The 22,668-nt window shown below is 43.8% G+C and overlaps 2 protein-coding genes across 2 annotated transcripts; both read left to right on the top strand.

The window, feature by feature from the left end:
* Positions 1-1,130: 1,130 nt before the first annotated feature.
* RAB33A (RAB33A, member RAS oncogene family) lies at positions 1,131-12,051 on the top strand. The gene is made up of 2 exons (XM_032228146.1): positions 1,131-1,361; positions 11,518-12,051. Exons 1-2 carry the CDS (start codon positions 1,167-1,169, stop codon positions 11,968-11,970), a joined length of 648 nt encoding a protein of 215 aa, XP_032084037.1. The 5' UTR covers positions 1,131-1,166; the 3' UTR covers positions 11,971-12,051.
* A 4,428-nt stretch (positions 12,052-16,479) lies between these two features.
* RBMX2 (RNA binding motif protein X-linked 2) lies at positions 16,480-22,662 on the top strand. Its single transcript, XM_032228498.1, has 6 exons — positions 16,480-16,552; positions 17,706-17,821; positions 17,947-17,998; positions 18,806-18,935; positions 19,877-20,057; positions 20,888-22,662. The coding sequence occupies exons 1-6, from the start codon at positions 16,548-16,550 to the stop codon at positions 21,298-21,300; spliced, it is 897 nt and encodes a 298-aa protein (XP_032084389.1). The 5' UTR covers positions 16,480-16,547; the 3' UTR covers positions 21,301-22,662.
* The last annotated feature ends 6 nt before the right edge of the window (positions 22,663-22,668 follow it).

Below are 22,668 nucleotides of genomic sequence, written 5' to 3' on the forward strand. Positions count from 1 at the left end.
AAGGCGAGGACTGCCTACAGCTTCTTTCGCATTTCATTGTGTAATGTGTAGTGGCAGGAAAAATAACAACCAAAGCTATCTTCTTATCTCAAGTCAAGGACATGATCTGTCGTGGAGGACGGCCCTTCTCTAACCAGCTGCAGCCCCCTCCCCTTCTTTAAGCAACGCCCCTTCTTTAAGCAATACCACCACAAGAAGAGATTGGACTGCCATTTGTCAAAAATGGTGTAGGTGGGAGTTTCCTGCTTGGGGTGGGGGTTGGGCTAGATGACCTTACAAGGTCCTTCCAACTCTGTTAATCTGCAAGCATCTGGACTGCCATTTGCCAGAAATGGTGTAGGCGGGCCTCCTGCTTGGGGTGGGGGTTGGGCTAGATGACCTTACAAGGTCCCTCCCAACTCTGTTAATCTGTAAGCATCTGGACTGCCATTTGCCAGAAATGGTGTAGGTGGGGGTCTCCTGCTTGGGGTGGGGGTTGGGCTAGATGACCTTATAAGGTCCCTTCCAAGTCTGTTAATCTGTAAGCATCTGGACTGCCATTTGCCAGAAATGGGGTAGGTGGGGGTCTCCTGCTTGGGGTGGGGGTTGGGCTAGGTGACCTTACAAGGTCCCTTCCAAGTCTGTTAATCTGTAAGCATCTGGACTGCCATTTGTCAGAAATGGTGTAGGTGGGAGGCCTCCTGCTTGGGGTGGGGGTTGGGCTAGATGACCTTACAAGATCCCTTCCAACTCTATAAGCATTAAGCACTCTTGGGGCGGGTGTCCAGCCCAGCCCACCGCCCATCGAGAGAGAATTAAGCGGGGGCTTGTGCAGCGCCCTGCCTCCCTTCTACGGCTCATCCAGCCTTCGAGAGCCGATTGCTGACGGAGGGGAGAGAGGAGAGGAGAGGACCGCCGCCCTCCGGGCCAAGCGTGTCGGTCTCCAGCTGCGGGCTGTAGCTCCGCCTTTCGCCGGGCTGGGCGCTGGAAGCCGGCTGGCGCCCGACAGCCAATGGCCGAGCGGCCCCAGGGGCGACTCCCGGCCGGCGGCGAAGCGAGGCTGCTCGGGCGGCTGAGGCTCGGCCGCCCCTCGTCCCTCAAGCTGGCTCTGCCGGTGCAGCGGCGCTACTGAGCCCGCCCGCCCGCCCATCGGCTCCAGTCCTCCCTCGCCCTCTCCGCCCGCCGGGATGGAGCTGGAAGCCTCGCTGGAGCAGTCGGTGCAGGCGCGCATCTTCAAGATCATCGTCATCGGGGACTCCAACGTGGGCAAGACCTGCCTGACCGTCCGCTTCTGCGGCGGCACCTTCCCCGCCAGCACCGAAGCCACCATCGGCGTGGATTTCAGGGAGAAGGCGGTGGAGATCGCCGGGGAGCACATCAAGGTAAGGCGGGGACCGGGCCCGCGGGAGCATCCTTCGGGTGGGGGGGGGGCGGAGGAGAGATGCTGGGTACCCGGTTTCTTGGCGACCCTCCCTCCTCCCTTCTTCCATCCTTCGGCAGCCAGCATCACCGCTGGTCCGGGAAGGCTTGAGGCTCGGGAAGCCGTGGCTTCTTCTTCTTCCTCTTCCATCCATCCATCCATCCATCCATCCATCCATCCATCCATCCATCCTACTGAAGCCTTCTTCCCGTGACATCATCTCTGGATAGTCCATAAACCCTGATTGCCTATAAGCCAGAAAGGCGGCCCCTGGATTTGGGGTTTAGAGAGGGGTCGTGGGGATGCAGCTAGGTTGCAGTATTTCTGTATTCTTGGAGGGGCTGCTGCCCCCAAAGAAGAGGAGGGGGTGGTGGTCAAATTATTCTCTATCCAAAGTACCAAAGAAGGCAGGAGGAGAAACAATGGATGGAAACGGATCAAGGAGAGAATCAACCTGGAAGGAGGAGGAGAAACTTCCTAAGAGGGAGAACAATGAACCAGGGGAACAGCCAGCCACCAGAAACTGTGGGCACTCCATCACTGGAGGTTTTTTAAGAAGAGACTGGACAGTTACTGAGATGGTATAGGTTCTTCTCCTCCTTGAAGCAGGGAGGGGGGAGGGGCTGGACTAGAAGACCTCCAAGGTCCCTTCCAGCTCTGGTTAATCTCCAGGGAATGCAAAACAGAGGAGTGGAGAGCTCCTGATCTCATTCTCTAAAAGGGATGGAAGTTCTCCAGGAAGGGTCAGGCAAGGAGACAGTTTGGTCCATGCCCTGGCTGGGGTTTGAGCTACCCGCTGTGTGAATGTGGCCACGGTTTGAATCCCTAGAATCCCATTTCTCCTGCGTGAGCAGGGGGTTGGACTAGATGACCTCCAAGGTCCCTTCTGACTCTGTTACTATTTACTGTTTACATAGTTTCTGAGTTCATTGGTGTATGTGTTTGTACCTAGCTTAGAGTTAGATGCTTTGTTTCAGGAATTCTCCTGCTAACCGCCCCCCCCCAACACCCTTGTGAGGTAGGTCAACCTTGGGAAAGTGACTAGCCCGAAGTTTTACCTGTTGAGTTGAATTGAGACTAGCAACTTAAAGCACTATTCACACCGGTTTTCAGAATCAGGATCTCGCATAAAGCCGCCAATTGTTCGGCGAGCCCTAATGAATCTTTCTAATGCAATGTGTGGCTAATGCAATGCCTGACTCTAGTCTCTTTTTTTTTTTTTTCATTTAAATCATTGATGCCTTCTCTTCACCCTGCGCCATTTCCTCCACACAGCCCTGTCAAGTGGGAAAGGGGAGTGTGAAAACCACTGGCCTGAAGTCATCTGAATGGCGTGACTAATTAGGACATTCAGATTTGATTTTCCAGGTTTGGCCCTCATAACAATGGCTTCTCCAGTTTAATATTTTTGGAACCGTTGCACCCACCCCCAGTTGCCAAGGGATCCAAATTGCCATTTTCCACTGAGAAAAATCAATCAATCTGTGTGTGTGTTTTGTGTGTACATATTATGGGCATTATATATTTGCATATAATGTTAATGCACCCTGTTTCCTCAAAAATAAGACTTCCCTGGATAATAAGCCCAATCGGGCTTTTGAGCGAATGCACTCAAATAAGCCCTCCCCCCAAAACAATCCGTCTGTTAAAATATTTAAACACATGCGCAGATGGTCCCTGCCACTTCCTGGGGGGGGAAGGGAGCGGGAACATGCCCCATGCGCCCCACATGAACCTGCCATCCATGCGGAACGGCCTTGTGGAGGCCGCTCCCGCAAATCCTAGCTACCGCGCCCCTTCTCTGAGTGGCGGCTAGGGCTGGCAAGGGCTGGTACGCCAAAAATATAACTTCCAGCCCTGTCTGGATCAGCTGATCTGTGGGCTGCGGTTCGTGGGTCATGGTTAAGGGGCTTCCTGCACCTCAAAAATAATAAGACCTCCCTGAAAATAAGGCCAAGCGCTTATTTTGGGAGTTATTTCGGGGAAACACGGTATATATTATATACATGTATATATTTTTTCATCCATCATGACCAATTGACTGGATTGATCCCTGCAGTTTTCTTGGTAAGGGTTTTTAGAAAGTGGTTTGCCATTACTTCCTTCCTAGGGCTAAGAGAAAGTGACTGGCCGAAGATCACCCAGCTGGTTTTGTGCCTAAAGTGGGATTAGAACTCCCAGTCTCCCAGCTTCGAGACTGATGCCTTAACCTCTACACCTAACTGGCTCTTCGATTTCTACTATAATGTATATTAAAATTTTTGAGGTTGTATTGACATGTTGAAGGAATTAGACTATAATCTGCCATGCTGGTCCAATGTGGGTTGGCAGATGTGATTGGTGTTAATCTGGGGTATCGATCGTGGCCTGTTTGCCTTGGTCGACCTTTCTGGAGATATACGTGTCCAAAGACCTCACCCACAATTTCATTTACCAACACAAGCCCCTTCCCCTCATCAAAGCCCTGATCATAGAAGGAAATATTTGGAAAATCTCTGATCCTGCAGTGGGCGGACAATGGATAGAACGAGGACATTAAAATAGGTTTGTTTCTTTGTTTGTGTATCGTTGTTCAGTGTTGGGTGAGCTGAGCACAGATCTCCAAAATTCCCTTTGAGAGAAATCAATATTTAAGCTGTCATGCTTCATTCAACATAGATTGCTGTTTTGCCCAGATCAGATGATGATGCATGGATGAACTGGTTTGGTAATGTTTGGATGCCCTCATGATGAGAGCTTTATTTATCCCATTGGCAAAAATCTGATAAAAAGTGTGGGCGGGGGATATTGGCAAAAAGGGAGATGTGAGGACACCAAGATTACAAATCCATCTGTTTTAACACAGGTACCACTGAGCATCCTTCTGTTATTTTTTCCGTGGAAGAAAACAGAGTGAGATGCCTAGGAAAGCTTCTTTTTTCTTTCCCTTTACACATTAGAGAGGTTTTCATCTGTAAACTGTAACCCCTTTGAAGCTATCTGTTTTTTCCTGGGTAGCCATCAGAAGTCTAGTGCTAATAAAAGTGGGTAGATGGATAAATAGGAAAAGTTAGAAAGATACTTTTATTGGAACAATTGCAGAAGGATTTGGGTTTTTGAATTGCCCTGAATCCTGGAAGAAACACAGATTCTGTATTCTTTCATTGTTTCAGAAGTAGCAATAAGCTGTAGCTCCTACTTTTAAAAAAAAATGTTATTTTTTTTTTAAAAAGAGAACATTAATCGAACAGAAACCGATACGAATAAGGAGAACAAAGAGAGAGAATTTTTTTAAAAACCCGCAGAAATAAAACATAAAAAGAAATAGAAACATCCAAATTCCTTTGCAGCAAATACAAAACTATCTCTTACTATATGATTACCAAAAAAGCTAACTTTTTCTATCATCCCATTTTTTTCTCCCGAACATCGGAAACACAACTATTAGATCCATTTTGTTTCTGTTTCATGCAAAAAGTCCATATGGGGTTTCCAGTCAGTTATAAACGTGGATATTTTCTTTTCTCTAATCAAAGATAGCCATTTCTGCAAGTTCCTTCATTTCTCTCAACCATTCCTCCATTGTGGGTAGTGTCAAACCTTTCCACTTCTGAACATCTAACTATCTCGCTTCAGTTGTCATATGGAAAATCAAAAATTAAGGAACTTTTTGCTAGCTGCTCGCCCACTTTTAATTCCTATTTGTACTATAAGACCCAAATGTCACTCAAAAGCTGTAGTCGTGTATTTTTAAACTTGGGTTATAGAAGCACTTACGCAAATCCACTGTGTTCTGGTTTGGTCAGAAGGCATGGTTCACGGATCATATTGAGGCAGAGATTAGGGTCCTATTCTAACCGAGGCTTCCCAAGAGCATGAAGCAAACCCCTTGTCCCAGCTAAACCCCTTTTATTAATTTGCTGTGAATTCTGCTCATTCACAGCCAGCAAAATCTTTCAAAGGAGGATTTACGGTCACAGACCTTATCTGGCTTGGAGAGCCGCCAGGCCGAGATCTGCAAAACTTGGCAAGGAGTTTTGGGGAGTCACGAACCAATTAAGCAAACTAATTATCTCCTGCAAACTCCATTCCCCTTTCGCTCCTCTTTTATTCTCTATGGGAGGGGCCATTCATTGTCCACCTGTGGCCTTACTCCCAAGTTGACCCTTGTTCCTTAGCTCTTCCCTTCATGTGGCAACTCTGTGCATGCGCACACTGGGAACAGGCTCCAGCTGTTCATCTGCCTCACTGATGTCTGACTCTGAAGGCAGCTGATAACTGGCATACGGCTCTGGCCCCCTCTCTGCCTCCGACACAGAGCCCTCATCAGAGCCTTCCCCAGACTCCACAACTGGCCCATGTTCCTCCCCAACCTCCTCACTGTCCGAATCTGCTGCCAGCTCTGCTGGCTGCTGGCGGGCCACCCCAGGTCCATCCATGATATGTAGAATTTGCAAACTGAAATCTTAGCCTACTCTAGCATGTGTGGAAACCCATTCTATTTCTGTTTTGTTCCTTTTTCTCTGTGTGTTGCCCAGATGTGGATGAGAGCAAGATGACCTCAGAGTTTTCCTGCAGGAGGGGGAGGCTCCATGAAGCATTGCTGCTTTTAACCTTTTGAGTATCCAAGAACCATCCCAACCATCAGAGAGAGAAAGAGAGAGAGAAAAATATTTCTTTGCCTTTGATTTTTTTTTTCCTATTCCTTTTGCAAAATGAGAATTTTGGAGAGAGAAGTATTTGATGGTCTGCATCCACCATCCACTTGTAGCCCTGAGGCAACATTATTTTAAAATGTCTTTTAAGGAAAGAGAGGATCAAAGGATCTTCAGGAGATAGGAACAGACCTTAAGGAGCAGGCGTAAGGCTGAGTCTTTTTCAAAAAATAGAAATAATAATTTTATTGCAGCTCAAAAATGCAAAGAGAAACGAGCAATGCAAACTAAGAAAAATATAAGAAGTCAAGAAGAAGAAAAATGCAAAAGGCTGAATATTTTCTCTCTGCTGAATCCCTTCCAGGATGTTTACTGTTCCTTTGTTTGATGGTCCAAAGAGGCTCCTCTCCCTGCCTCTCACCTGAAATTATCTCACGGCCTAAACTATTTTATCACCCTGTTTTGCTCTATGTGTCAGTACAATCTCACACACCCTCTGGGGACAAAAGATAGCTTTGTAGCCCCAAGAAGCTTCTGAGACCAGAATACAAAGGCTAGCTTGTGCAAAAGAGCCCTGGCTGGGGAAGGGAAGGAGATGAGGGGAGTGGCAGGCAGTCTCTATTTGCTGAGCCAGACAGGGGGGTCTATCATCCTGTGCTGAGTAATGAGGATGAGATCAATGCTGTCTCCAGAGTGTGCAAATCTCCATGTGCAACTCCTCTGTCGAGGTCCTGGAGTGAGGGTGAGCCTCCCTCAGCCAAAGCAGGGTCGTTAGGAGAATAAAACACCTAGTTTTATTTATTTTATTTATTTATTTTAGGAGGGAAAACATTTGCATGATACTTGCAAGAAGTAGTAGAGGTGAGTTGCTCCCGGTTCATGCCCGAACCAGTAGTAAAAAATGGCAACCCACCATTGATCAGTAGGTAGATAATTCTTGGGTTACAGCCATTCATTTCGTGACCATTCGAAATTATAACAGCACTGAGAAAAGTGAGTACGGTCGATCCTCGCACTTATGCCCGTCAAATGGGCACGTGATCAACATTCAAGTACTCGGCAACTGGTCTGTATTTAGAGTTCCCAATTCACAGGATTGCCATGGGTAGCACTTCCCAGTTGACTTCTTACAAATAGAGTCAATGGGAAATCCAGATCCTCTTAATGACCACTTAACCATCTGTTTGACCCCCTCCTCCGTCCAGTAACGAATGCCGAGACAAGCTTAACTGGAATGTACTTTAATAGCAAGACACCAAAACCTCGGTGGCTGAAAGCCAAGCAGAACAAACAGATAAGGACCTTGGCAGCAACTCAGACAAACTCAGGCAGCAATAAACACAGATAAGGCTTGGCAGTAATCCAGCCTGCCAAGCCCACAGTAATGTCCTCCGACATTCAATCCTGCGTTGACTTCTGCAAAGGGGGCTGTGTGCACAAGTAGCCTTTTTATAGTCTGGAGAGGAGCCTAATGACCACCAGCTAAGTACAATCACCTCCTGTAATTGCGTAATTGTTCCTGACGCCTAGTAGCTCTTCGATGGTGTGCATCCAGGAACAACTCACTACTGGCCTCCGGCTCACTCTCCCTTGTCTCCTCCCCACTGGTCCAAGGCTCAGGTGCCTCCTGGTGGTCAACCAGCCTCTCTGCGCCCTGCTCGGAGTCGGAACCCTGTCCAGGGTCCTCCACCTCCTCCAGAGCCGACTCAGAGGGCCCCTCGCTGTCGGAGTGTGGTGGCAGCTCCAACGGCACCTGATGGGCCACAACAACCATCATAGTGATTCGCTTAGCAAACGTGGCAAAAAAAAGGGGGGAGGGTCCTAAAATTATCTGCGACTCACTTAACAACCTGCTTGCTTAGCAAATGGAAATTCTGGTTTCGATTGTGGTCATGTGTCGGGGACCTATCCAGTGGTGGGATTCAAATAATTTAACAACTGGTTCTCTGCCCTGATGATTTCTTCCAACAACCAGTTCACCAAACTGCTCAGAAAATTAACAACCGGTTCTCCCGAAGTGGTGGTGTAAACTGGCTGAATCCCACCACTGGACTTATCTGTAAATCCAAGGGCCAGCAACATCACTATCTGCCTGGCATCAGGAATCCACATTGCTGGGGTTTCTCTCTAGGACTTCTAAGTTGAAATCCTTTGAAATACCCTGTTTCATGGAACCAAAAATATATATATCAGTCAAGGAAATTATAGCAAGGGATATGTCAATGGAGATTCTCAGTCATCCAGGTCATGGTTGTCCCAATGGTGCTTTTTCAGGAGACAACTGGATTTCCTTGTTGTTGTTTTTTCTTTTGAAGACATTTTGCTTTTCTTCCAAAGAAGCTTCTTCAGTTCTGACTGGATGGTGGGGAATGGAAGCATTTTTATTCCTTGCAGACCGCTGGTGGTTTGCATCCTTTTAAAGGGCCATTGAGGCCACTTGTAGATTTATCTGTCTCCTTAGGGTGACCTGATTGGTACAAATGGGTGTGGAGCCTAAAGTGACCAGTGGTCTATAAGGAATATAACTCCTTCCATTCCTCACCATCCAGTCAGAGCTGAAGAAGCTTCTTTGGATGAGAAGCAAAACATCTTCAAAAGAAAAACAAAGGAATTGATTCTGAATTTAACAACGGCAGCAAGATTGTTGGTGGCGCAGTATTAGAAGAAGAAAGAATTGCCTACCATTCAAGAATGGACGTTAAAAGTAACACATTTAACAGAGATGGCTAAAATATCAGCATATCTCAAGAACTATGCAGATGAGAAATACAAGCTGGAATGGAGAAGATTCAAAATTATATTCAAAATAAATATGGGACTAAGAAATTTCGGATAGCTTATGAATGAATGAACAAGGAATGTCACAACTTATCTAAAGTTGTCTAAAGTTGGCTTTACAAAAGGGGACTTAAAGTACAAGCGAGGGTCGATACTAAAGTTAGTTAGTTTATTTTTTTTTATAAATCTTTTTATTAATCATTCTTGGGAAAAAAAAGTGTTTAGTTCCCACTCCCCGCCCAACCCCCCCAACCTTCCCCCTCCCCCCGACTTCCCAGAACCAATACAGGGTATAAATCTTTAGCAAAAAGAATCTAAGATACAGTTTAAGAAGAAAAAAAAAGATGGTGAACAACGTATTTCCATTGAACTCTAGCTCCTCCTTGCTGGACTAACTCTAGATAATTTATAATTCCTGATCTCTAATCCTAAACTATCTGGAGTTTCTTAGTCCCGTATTTGTTTTGAGTATAATCAATACATCTTTTCCACTCCAGTTTGTATCTCTCGTTTGAATGGTCCTTGAGATATGCAGATATTTTGGTCATCTCGGCTAGGTTTGTTACTTTCAATGTCCATTCATGAATAGTAGGCAAATCTTCCTTCTTCCAGTATTGTGCCACCAACAGTCTAGCTGCAGTTATTAAATGCAATATCAGATTAGTCTCTACAACTGTACAATCAGTAATTATGCCTAACAAAAATAACTGAGGGGTAAACTTTATCTTATTTTAAGAACATTTTGCATAATCCACCATATTTTAATCCAAAATGCTTTAACCTTTTTGCAAGTCCACCATATATGAAAATATGTAGCATCCATACACTCACATCTCCAGCATTTAGGTTGTAAGTTCGGATACATAGAAGCCATTTTTTAAGGATCTAAATGCCATCTATAAAACATCTTATAAAAATTTTCTCTCAAGTTTTGGGCCTGTGTAAACTTTATATTTCTCACCCATCTTTTCCCATGTATCCAGCATTATTGGTTCTTCAACTTTTTGAGCCCATTTAATCATGCAGTCCTTAACTAGTTCTGTTTCCGAGTCAATTTCTATTAGTACATTATATAATCTCTTTATATACATTGGACTTTGATCTCTAATTTGTTTAAGTAAATTATCCTCGACTTGCATAAAGCCAATTTTTTGATCTATTTTCCATCTAGCCTGTAACTGCCCGTATTGAAACCATGTTTGAATTACTTTTTCCTTTTTTAGTACATCCAAGGGTTTCAGTTGTAGTACACCTCTTTCTACAATAAGAAGCTGTATAAGTAGTTACATCCTGTTTTTGTACTATATTCATATTTTCTATTGCATGTCTAGGAATAGTCCACATAGGTATCTTATCATTTAATTTGTACTGATATTTTTTCCAAACCTGCAGTAGAGCATTCCTTAAAATATGATTTTTAAAATTCTTATCCACCTTTTTGTTGTATAGCAAATAAGCATGCCAGCCATATACCAAATCATACCCTTCAATATTAAGTATTCTATCATCTGTTAAATTAATCCAGTCACTAATTATAGACAAAACTACTGCATCATAATGTAGTTTATTTTAGTGTATGGTTGCTAAATGTTTTTTTTTTAAATATAATTTTTATTAAACATTATTACCTTTAAAAAACAGAAAGAAAAATACAACAACATAAGAAAGACAAATCATACATAACAATATAAAGTAAATATACAGCCTTTTGTATCGGCATTCATTAGTTATACTTTTTTTTTAAGCGTAAAACATAGATACAAATACCATTTTAAACATACAACCCCCCCTCCCCCCCCCCCCTGCGGTGACAGTCATTCACAGCCCAACTTTTTCTTTCCTTCCTCATTGTTAGGTCTCTAAGCCACATCTTCTCATTGCAAAGTTCAGGGATCTATTACAATACCCATGTTAACTTTCCCCATTTTAAGTCCCTGCTGTTCTCCTTGTCGCCCACATATACCATAGGTTCCAGCTAAGATAATGTTCCGTTTCTCCTTTGTCCCTCAGCCAACCCGTCATTCTGTCCATTTCTGCACATTCATAGATCTTTTTAATTATAGCATCTTCCGATGGTATGGTAGTGGATTTCCAAAATTGTGCATAAGTTATTCTTGCGGCCACAATTATATGTAGGCTCAGATGCCATATTGAACTGCTTATGTTTTCTGGTTTAATGCTTAGTAGAAGGTTCTTGGGTCTCCATTCCATGTTTGCCCCAGTAACCTCTTTTAACCATTTTTTAATCCTTTTCCAATATTTCGTGGCCTCAGTACAGGACCACCAAATATGGTAGAATGTGCCATCCTTTCTTCCACATTTCCAACACAATGGAGATAACCCAGGGAACATCTTGGCTAACCTCGTTGGGGGGAAGTGGTTGCTAAATGTTTATACCCTGTATTTGCTCTGGGAGGTTGGGGGAGGGGGAGGGGATGTGGGATTGGGGGGGGGAGGGAGGGAAGGGGAAAGTATATAATTGTAAAACTCATTAAAAAAATTTAATTTAAAAAAAAAAGAAAAACAAAGGAAGTCCAGTGGCCTCTTGAGGGGTGGGGGGGGGAAGCATCTTTGGGACATAGCAAGGGGAAAATTTAAAAGAGCGATGGGTTCCCGTAACGGAGGAAAGGATCCATGGCTTCAAACTGGAAGTGGCAGGAACGCCATATCTGTAGGTTTCCCAAGTGTTGTGCTCTTCTTTTCCAGGTCCAGGTGTGGGACACAGCAGGCCAAGAGAGGTTCCGGAAGAGCATGGTGGAGCATTACTACCGCAACGTCCACGCGGTGGTTTTTGTCTACGACGTCACCAAAATGGCCTCCTTCCTCAACTTGAAGAACTGGATTGAGGAGTGCAACGGCCACGCCGTCCCGGCTCTCGTCCCCAAAGTTCTTGTGGGAAACAAGTGTGACTTGCGGGAACAAATCCAAGTCCCGTCCAGCATGGCCCTGAAATTTGCCGATGCCCACAATATGCTTTTGTTTGAAACCTCCGCCAAGGACCCGAAAGAGAGTCAGAATGTGGAGTCTATTTTTATGTGTCTGGCCTGCCGGCTGAAGGCCCATAAGTCTCTACTCTATCGGGACATGGAGAGGCAAGGGAAGGGACAGAAAATTGAGCTGGCACCGGCCTCGGGCAATAGGAACGCCTGCCCTTGCTGAAGGGGCAGTCTTGACTGTTGAGCTGGGAGGGTTGGGCAGGCGGTTTTGTGTGCCTCGATAAACTGAATCAACGTTGCTCGTTTCCAGTGAATTCCATGTTAAATTAATAATAAACATTTGTATGGCTCACACTTGGTTTCGGTGTAGCTTTTTCTCTGCCCTCCGCTGAAACCCGTTGACTGTAATTGAGGGCTCCTGGGTGCTCTCTGGCTGTTTTTCTGCAGACATTTCATTACCCGAATTAGGTAACGTCATCAGCGCCCAAACTATCAAAAGGTAACATCCTCAACATTGATGATGTTGCCTAACGGTAGTTTGGGGAATGAAACGTCTGTAAGAAAACAACCAAGCTTAGAGAACACCCAGGACCCTCTTCCTCCTCCTCCTCTTCCTTCTCCCTTCTCCATTCCATAAACCACACTCCCTTCTAGCACTGATGATGTTACCTAGTTGGGTAATGAAACGTCTTCAAGAAAACAACCAAGCTCAGAGAACACCCAAAATCCTCCTCCTCCCCCTCTTCCTTCTCCTCTTCCCTTTTACATTCCACAAACCACACTCCCTTCTAGCACTGATGATGTTACCTAGTAGGGTAATGAGACGTCTTCAAGAAAAAAACCAAGCTCAGAGAGCACTCAGGACCCTCTTCCTCCCCCCCCAACCTTCTGCTCCATTCCACAAACCACACTCCCTTCTACAACTGATGATGTTACCTAGTTGGGTAATGAAACGTCTTCAAGAAAACAACCAAGCTTAGAGAACACCCAAAACCGCCCTTCCCCTCTTCCTTCTCCTCCTCCCTTCTGCATTCCACAAACCACACTCCTTTCTAGCACTGATGATGTTACCTAGTTGGGTGATGAAACGTCTTCAAGAAAACAATCAAGCTTAGAGAACACCCAAGACCCTCTTCCTCCTCCTCCTCCTCCCTTCTCTCCCATCCCATAAACCACACTCCCTTCTAGCACTGATGATGTTACCTAATTGGGTAATGAAACGTCTTCAAGAAAACAACCAAGCTTAGAGAACACCCAAAACCACCCTCCCCCTCTTCCTTCTCCTCCTCCCTTCTCCATTCCACAAACCACACTCCCTTCTAGCACTGATGAGGTTACCTAGTTGGGTAATGAAACGTCTTCAAGAAAAAAACCAAGCTCAGAGAGCACTCAGGACCCTCTTCCTCCCCCCCCACCTTCTGCTTCATTCCACAAACCACACTCCCTTCTAGCACTGATGATGTTACCTAGTTGGGTAATGAAACGTCTTCAAGAAAACAATCAAGCTTAGAGAACACCCAAGACCCTCTTCCTCCTCCTCCTCTTCCTTCTCCTCCTCCTCCCTTCTCCCACATTCCATAAACCACACTCCCTTCTAGCACTGATGATGTTACCTAGTTGGGTAATGAAATGTCTTCAAGAAAAAAACCAAGCTCAGAGAGCACTCAGGACCCTCTTCCTCCCCCCCACCTTCTGCTCCATTCCACAAACCACACTCCCTTCTACAACTGATGATGTTACCTAGTTGGGTAATGAAACGTCTTCAAGAAAACAATCAAGCTTAGAGAACACCCAAGACCCTCTTCCTCCTCCTCCTCTTCCTTCTCCTCCTCCTCCCTTCTCCCCCATTCCATAAACCACACTCCCTTCTAGCACTGATGATGTTACCTAGTTGGGTAATGAAATGTCTTCAAGAAAAAAACCAAGCTCAGAGAGCACTCAGGACCCTCTTCCTTTCCCGCCCTCCTTCTGCTCCATTCCACAAACCACACTCCCTTCTACAACTGATGATGTTACCTAGTTGGGTAATGAAATGTCTTCAAGAAAACAATCAAGTTCAGAGCGCATCAAGGACCACTCTTGTCAATCCTGAGCTACAAATATTCTCCTTTGTTGGGTTGTCATACTTTCAGTCATAGCTTGTGACAATCATAAAGTGGGTCAGTATAGGACCATGCCCGATTTTATGACCTTGCTGTGGCAATCGTTAAGCAAACGTGGCAGTCATAAGTGTACAATCCTTTAATTAAAGAGAGCCGCGGTGATGCAGTGGTTAGAATGTAGTACTGCAAGCTAACTCTGCCTGCTGGCAGGAATTCGATCATGATCGGCTCAAGGTTGACTCAGCTTTCCATTTTTCCCAGGTCAGTAAAATGAGGACCCATATGGTTGAAGGGCAATAGGCTGACTCTGTTTAGAAAAGGCTGTAAAGCATTTATGAAGTGATATATTATTCTAAGTGCTATGGCTATTGCTAAAATTGTTCACTATGGGGCAGGTTTTGCTGGAAACTCTAAGTAAACACCAGTTTCCAACAAAACTGTAAATTGTGTTCACAGAACTAATAGGATGCTGTATATGGCTGTACATATGTGTCAGCAGTTGAGAGTCCCAAATGCTATCACAGGGGGATGGAGGTTTCACCAATGGTGGGATTCAATTTTTTTTACTACCAGTTCTGTGGCTGTGGCTTGGTGGGTGTGGATTGGTGGGCATGGCAGGGGAAGGATACTGTAAAATCCCTTTCTCTCTCGATCAACTGGGACTCAGGAGGCAGAGAATAGATGGGGAGGGGGCCAGTCAGAGTTGGTATTTACTGGTTCTTCAGAACTGGTCAGAACCCGCTGAATATCACCTCTGGGTGGCACAGACATCGTAACTGGGTTGTATGTCGTATTTGGGGGGGGTCCATTGTAACTTTAAAGGGTTGCTAAGTGACCAGTCATAACTTAAGGATCATCAATTATATGCTGTCTGGGCTGCTGAATTTCTCTGGCTGGATTCACCTGACAATGACCCCGCTCACACTAGATGCTAAATCCTATTGTTAGTTTATTCAGTTGGACAAGATGTAGCTTATCAATGAAGAAAAATCACATCATGGCCTATGAATCCAGACAGCAAGGACAATTTAAGGTACATTTTCCTGGCTGGCTGAAGGCTGAAGTCCAATTACTTGTTTTGCTTGCAAAGAATCTTGCAAAAGTTCTCACACAAGCATGTGACGGGCAAAAAGCACGTCTACAGGGTAAAACAGAGCTAAATTGTACGTCTTTGCGCTCCTCCGTACATCAGATTCTTCAACAAGAGGTCTGAACGGGCTCGATTCTTGTGGCATCTTTTTTAACATTTGAAAAATATATTCTCATTCATAGATGAGAAGTCTCTTCAGCAGACGCTTATAGGGTTATCCCCATGTAAGATACATTCTTAGATTCGTGGCCACCCATATGTGGAGGGCATCAGGCTATGTGTGTTTATAGGCCTTAACAATTCATCATTCTGTCTCTTTTTTAATCATGATGGTTAAGGTGATGGGTCTAAAAATGCTTATCAAAGCTTGCTTTATTGGTTTACCAAGAGTAATTTGTAGGAGAAATTTTGTATTCTCTGCAATGGAAACATAAGATGTCCTTAGAGTATCAGGAGAACTAAGACCTTCATCCATCTTTGGGGATTTTTTTGTATATTTTTATTTTATTTTATCTTAATACAAAGTACAAACAGTCCATTAAGAGTGTGTCGTTTGGGTACAAATATTTTGGGCAATAAAACAATTAAATTGTACAATCATACTCATTATTTTTCTATTCAGTGATTCTATCTATTCTACTATTATTATTCCCCTTCACTGCTATAACAATCCTCTTCTTAACTTATTTAGTGCTTTTAGTTATATTAACTCTAATACATTTTTAACACAGCTAATTTCACTTCTAATGTTTATATTTACTCTCTAACCATTGATAAGATGCTTCCCTTATAGCATAATCCATGTTCTTTCTCTTTCATTGCCAATGTTAATCTGTTCATTTCTGCACATTCTAATATTTTCCTAATCATATTCATAATCTAATTCCTAATCCTAATCACACTCATCTTTCTTATATGCATTGCTTATTAAGCTATTCAAGCCACCCAGACCCATTCCGTCTTTACTAATACACCAGTAGGTCTGATATACTGTAGTTAAAAAAAAATTATTGGCCAACTCACAGCTGGTCCGTTTAGGTAAGCAGTTTTTCTGAGATTTTTTTGGATCTTTCCCATGCTTTTTTATGTCGATGTCTGGTTATCTTCTTAGATTGCATTGATCATAACTATAATAACTATTTGAAAAATATCAGGGCTAGTGGCCACATTCATATGGTTCAGGAAGAATTTTAAGAATGAAGAATACATGGCAGGAAGGAATTCATATACACACATGATGTGCAATTAGAGCCACAAGAAGTGATTTTAGGAGCATTTCGAACGCAAATGAAACTCGTTTGAAGTTTCAAAGACAAACTGCAGAATTTTAACCATCGAGAAGCGAGGTGCTAGATCGGCGACATCAGAAGGTCGATCTTTCCTTCTGCGCGGAATGTAAGCTTTGTGTTCTTCTACAATTTCTACCTCTATGGTTTCCCGCTGAACTCCGGAGAGGGAGAGAGTAGGAGATGAAACGGAAGGAAGGGAAAATTCATTCATTACAGTCCAGGAGGTTCAGCCTATTGGAGAGAGGAAGAGGCGGGCTCACGCTTGCGCAGTACAGCGGCCTGTAGGACGCATGTGCAAATCCAAGAGGACGCTTTCGGGATGAAGTAAGTGGCAGTTGGATAATAACAACAAAAATAATAGTAAATATTTTTATGGAAAAGGAAAAGTGGGAGCAGGGCTTTTTTGGGGATAAGTTTTCAACTTCGGAACTCTGTGGTGACTCTGTAGCGTGGAATCGATGCAATACTAATGCGGAAGAGTGCTTCTGGGCATACACAGAGTGCGTTTTCATCTAGCAAATAATAGAATAACAGAGTTGGAAGGGACCTTGGAGGTCTTCTAGTCCAACCCCCTGCTCGGGCAAGGGGCAATAATAATTGCCTTTTTTTTTTTTGCTCCAGTTAAGCTAATCTTTAAGCTACTAGGATGAGTATATCATATATGTGTATATAGGACAGAGGCAAATATAGTATCAGTGGGCTAAAAGTCTGTAGAGATTCTCAGTCATCCAGGTCATGGCTGTCCCAAGGGTGCCTTTTCAGGAGGTAACTGGATTTTGAAAAGAAAGAAAAGAAAGTCCAGTTGCCTCCTGAAAAAGGACCTTTGGAACAGCCATGACCTAGATGACTGAGAATCTCTACAGACTTTTATCTATGCAATTTGGGGTGGAACACCCTTGGAATAGTCTGGGAGTAGGGATGGATTTCCAGGAAAAAAAAATTGCAGACTACAGGAACCAGGAGCACCACTCAGGTGACCCTGAAGACACAGACAAATCTCCAAGTGGCCTCAACGACTCTCTAAAAGGATGCAAATGACCAGCTGTCTGCAAGGAGTATAAATCCTTTCATTCCCCACCATCCTATCAGAGTTAAAGAAGCTTCTTGGAGGTGAAGCGAAAAGTCCCCAAAGGGGGGCGGGGGGGGGAGGAAGAAACATGAAAGTCCAGTTGCCTCCTAAAAAAGCATCTTTGGGACTATCAGTGGGCTAGAAAATGCCCAGGGTCCAATATGTCTGTCCATTCAGGCCTCTCTTTCAGTTGGCCTGGTATGGTGTGGGCAGTGGTGGAGGGATAAAATGTGTGTATGGTAACACTGATCTCTGAAATGAACGTGGAATGAAATGAGTCAATATAAGTAATTTTTGGGGATCACCATCTCTTCCTGGAAGGCAGGAAGGAATTGTGGAAGGAATTTAAAAGAAATTGTGAACTGTAGGTTAAGACATGTTTTTTTTTGTTCTTCTTTCCTTCTCCAGCCCATTAACCAAAGTGAAGCTGATCAACAAACTGAATGAGCGTGAAGCAGAGCTGGGAGTGCAGGATAAGGTCTCCTGGCACGCAGAGTATAGCGACAGCGCCTGGGTGTTTGTGGGTGCGTGGTTGTGCCTGGAAGCATCTTCCCATATCAAGCCCCTGCAGCATCGTAAACTATAATTAGTCATACAGGAAAATGGCTAAACGGTTAATAATCACTTTCCTTCTTTTTCTCCTTCTTAGGGGGATTGCCATATGAACTGACTGAAGGGGACATTATCTGTGTATTTTCACAGTAAGTGAGAACAAGGAAAACTTAACTTCAGAAAATGAGAAGGTGTTTGTTTGTTTGGGATTGCTTTAACATTGCTTTTCAATTAAAACCATAATATAATGCAAATAACAACAGTGAAGGGGAATAAAAGGGTAACTGGTGAAATTAACTTTAAATGTTTACAGTGAAATCCCATACATCTATTTAGAAGCAGCTGCTGTTGAACTGAATAGTGCTTGGTTCAAAATAGTGCAGTGTAGTCTTTGCCAATGATTTTGCCAGTTCTTGCCAGGGAGGTGCTGTGCTATTATAGGCTTTACAGTGTAAATGTGGAATTCCCTACTGGGAAAATCCACAGGGACACCATTTTTTTAAAAAAAGCTCGGAACAATAAAATTTATTTTATTTAGCTAAACTGATGCCTTTAGTTTTAACTAAAAGCATCAGTCTAGCTGAAACAAATATGAAAATAATAACAATCTTGTGTGTCGTTGGAGAAAACCCAGACGTATTGGAATAGCATCTATTCCAGAGCAGGTTTTTTCCTGAGATTATTTGTTAAAGCAGAAGTTTAGAAAATAATATTCTTACATTGCTTCTGGGGACCTTATGAAAGCTTAGAGGTTACCTAGTTGATTCAAAATGTTGGATGAGATGTAATCTAGTAAAATAGCTCTTAGTCTCAGTATATGGAACAGGGCTACAGCCTTTAAGACCTACATCAACACTTGCATTTTCTCAAAAATCATCCCATGCTTCTGCCATTTCAATTTTTTGTTCTTTAGACCCAAGACTAAATATTGTCAACTTCCTTTTTTTTCTCTTCAGGTATGGAGAAATTGTGAACATCAACCTGGTACGTGATAAAAAGACGGGGAAATCCAAAGGTTTCTGCTTCATTTGCTACGAGGATCAGCGAAGCACTATTCTTGCAGTTGATAACCTTAATGGGATAAAGGTTAGTCTAGTCATTGGAAATCCTCTGGGTATTTTGCTTCTCAGATTGGGCTGTGATACAGTTTCACACTGTTGCGGCCCATCAGCTGCCAGCAAAGCTGACAGCAGACTCGGATGATGAGGAGGTTGGGGAGGAACTTGAGCCAGTTCTGGAGTCTGGGGAAGGCTCTGATGGATGCTCTGCATCGGATGCAGAGATAGAGCCAGAGCTGTCCGACATTTCCCAGCCACCAGAGAGGCAACTGCCTTTGGAGGCTGAGATAAGTGGGGAGGAAGAACAGCTGGGGCCTGTTCCAGATGTGCATATGCACAAAGCTGTTAGAAGAGGAGAACAACTGAGTCCACTCAGGAGTCCACTCAGGAAGCAAGGCACACATGGACGGTAAATGGACCTCTCCCTGGCTGGGGAATAAATAAAAGGAAAGGAGAGTAGTGGTTGTAGGAGACAACAGTTCGGATTTCTGAAGATTTGGCTCATCTCGGCCTGGCAATTGTCACAAGGAACTGATAAGGTCTGTTACTGCAGTGAACTATTTGAAGGACTATTGCCTGGCCTTTTCGGTGTGTGAATGTCATTAATTCACAGGAAATAAATAAAGAGGGGTTTTTCAGGACAAGGAGTCTGTTTCTTGTTTCTGTTAAGGCTGGGTCAGAACACACATACAATATATATTTAGAAACACCAAGACCTCTGATGAAAAGATGCAGTGAATTTATGCAGGGCTTCCTGGACGTAGCAGGAAGGGAGCAGCAGGAAGAAAATCCTCTTTTCATATCAGCAAAAAATAAAGCTGCTTTCATAATAATCCAAAGATTATCTCAGGCTTCACTGTATCTTAAGCCAAAATCTTAAATTGCTTATATTTGATGGTTACCTGCTTATATAGCTTCCTGGGAGGGGGGATTAATAGTTTCATGATGTTTGTAATTTTATGTTTGCAGATAAAAGGAAGGACAATCCGGGTGGACCACGTGGCCAACTACCGCCCACCCAAAGATTATGAGGATACGGATGAGATTACAAAGGCTCTCCGTGAGAAAGGATGCGGTATTAAAACCCCTCCCCCAAGTTCAGCTGAACCCTCAGAAGATGATGAAGTGGAAGTAAAAAAGCACAAGAAAGGTGAGAAGTCTTTTTTCTGTAGCCAGAATTATACAACCTGGAAAACTCATAGTTTGTTTAATCACATTTGATTAAATCACCACTCTTCACACAACATGCTGTGCTACAATGTGCCTTATTTGAAGTAGGCTGTTGCGTGGTTCTATGCCGCATGCAAATCTCAACTTTAAAGCTGTTGGAAGCTTTGAGATAAAGGAATACACAATATGTGCAGCATTTCAGTGAAGAATGACCTGGAAATCCAGAATCCTATTAGTTTTCTGGCTTTTAAATTATATCTGATTAGGGTGGATTATACCTGCATCAATATATCTGTGGTGTTTCAGCCGTGATTAACTGCAGGCTTTTAGAGAACCAAAAAAAATCTTGGGATGAAGGAGAAAAGTCTGATTCCCTATTTTTAAAGATTTGTTGCGACATAAAATCGGGCATTGTTTCTCATTCTGAGCAACTTTAACTTTCCCAGCTAAAATTTGGGGAACTAAAATTCACACAACTTTTTTTAAAGTTGTTGAAAATGAGCAAAAATGAAATAGAAAGTGCCAGTTCTTTCTGTTAGAGGAGTTACAGTAGATATTAGAGTTAACAAGCCAACATTTCAGGGTAAACAGGAGAAATACAAAATTAAAGAAAAAAATGGTCAGTAGATTGGGGCAAGACGGTTTGAGGAGCATTCCCTCTCAAATCATTTTGAAAGAAAGTTGAAACTTGAAAGCTGGGAAAGAGTTTCTGGAAAGATGGAATACCAGGAAATATATAAAGGATCTTAGAAAAGCATCTGAAGGAGAGATTTGCGGAAATCCTTTTGATTACATTTCTTGTACTTTCAGAAAAAAAGAAAAAGAAGAAGAAGAAAGAAAAGCGAGAGCATCGGAAACACTTGAAAGAGGAACCTGCTACAGATGTGTTTCCCCCCAAATCCAAGATAAAAGTGGAAAAAGAGGACCCGGATTATGAACGCTATGCTAGGACAAACCAGGAAACTCGGGGCAGCACATCTGGGTTCCGCCCCCAGAGTAGGATGCCACAAGGAGAAGAGCTCAAATACGATAGCGGGGCAGAGCGATCTCGAGAAAGAGGCTCGGAAAGGGACAGATACGAGCGCAGAACGCCCCTCGGTGAGGAGAAGCACAAGAAAACAGAGACCATCAAAGATAGACACTGCTCATCGGGAAGCCGATCACGTGATCGCTCAGAAAATAGAGACAGGCCTCCCTGGGAGAAATCATCAAATCGTTATTAACTCAAACTGCTCTGGTTCTCTCCTTGCACACGCGAGAAAGGGCTTGCTCTAGGCTTTGTGGTCAGAACATTGGCTCTGTGAAATAGGCAGGGGGGGACAGCGCAACGTTAAAATTTGAAAATGCAGGAGGAAACTCTGGTGTGCTCTTTGGAGCAGTGGTGCCTCCCGGTTGCAGTAAAGGCCTGAATTCCAGATGCAAAGCAGCAGTACATTCCCCCACTTCAGCATCTAGGCTTTAATAAATCCACTTTTGAACTGTTACCGTGTCTTCAGCTTCCCATTTCTGCTGCTTGGACTTTTGCATTAATCCTCATTTAAGTTGCAGTACAGCAACTGAAGAAAAGGTGCCGGAGAAGGTCTGTGCTCTGGCAGTTTGAGTCCTACTACCCATGGGATGGGGTGAGCCCTCCGTCCCTTGCCTCTCCTGCTGCCAACCTAGCAGATCAAACGCCATGTAAATGCAAGTAGGTAAATGGGTACAACTTCCGTGGGAAGGCCACAGCGTTCTGTGTTTTGCCCTGTGTTTTGCCCTGCAGCAGGATGCCATGCCGGCCACGTGACTGCAGAAACGTCGTTGGGCAACACAGACTCCTGACTTGAAGAGCAAGATGTGAGCACCGCCTTCCAAAGTCTGCTACGACTAGTGAAGTAAAACCCACAGTTACATCTTTACCTTTGCTTTGTTGCAATATAACTGTTTGGCAAGGGTTGAGCAGTCTTTTCAAGACATGGGCTAAATTCTCTTAGCTAAGCGATCAGAATATCCACACCTGAGCTTGACTGGAGCAAAGCAGAAACATTGGTTCATCTCCTTCTCCAGTGGTGGGATTCAGCCAGTTCATATCAGTTCACGCAAGCTGGTTGTTAAATTACGCCCACATCCCGCTATCCAAGTGCATGCTGGGCGCTGTGCTGCAATGGAGAAACAAGCAATGGAGCAGCTGACGCAAAGGAATAAGACCGCTTTCCCTCTTTCGTCTCCCGGTTCCTCCATCCCTCGGGTCGACCGCTCTGCGTGGAGATGTTTCTCCTTTCTCAATGGAGAATGCAAATATCAACAAAATAATCCTTCCTTAATTAGTGTGAGCCTGAGTAATGCAACTCAGCACAATTATCATTAACCTGATCCTTCCTTAACAAAGATGAGACAACATCTGGCACGTAGGCATATTCCATCACTCGCAACAACATCTGGTTGTCTATTAGCTTACTCAAACATAGCTTGGATTTTTGTCTAGCTAATCCAATCAGCATAAGTAAACTTTGATCAATTAGCTTCTGCCAGTTTCTGTCACGTAAAATGTTTTTATGACAATAAAAGGAGAGCTCTCACAAGCTGTTGAGAGTGCCTTCACAACCTTCTTCCTG

This window comes from Thamnophis elegans, chromosome 12 (genome assembly GCF_009769535.1).
Source record: "Thamnophis elegans isolate rThaEle1 chromosome 12, rThaEle1.pri, whole genome shotgun sequence".
Taxonomy (NCBI): Eukaryota; Metazoa; Chordata; class Lepidosauria; order Squamata; family Colubridae; genus Thamnophis; species Thamnophis elegans.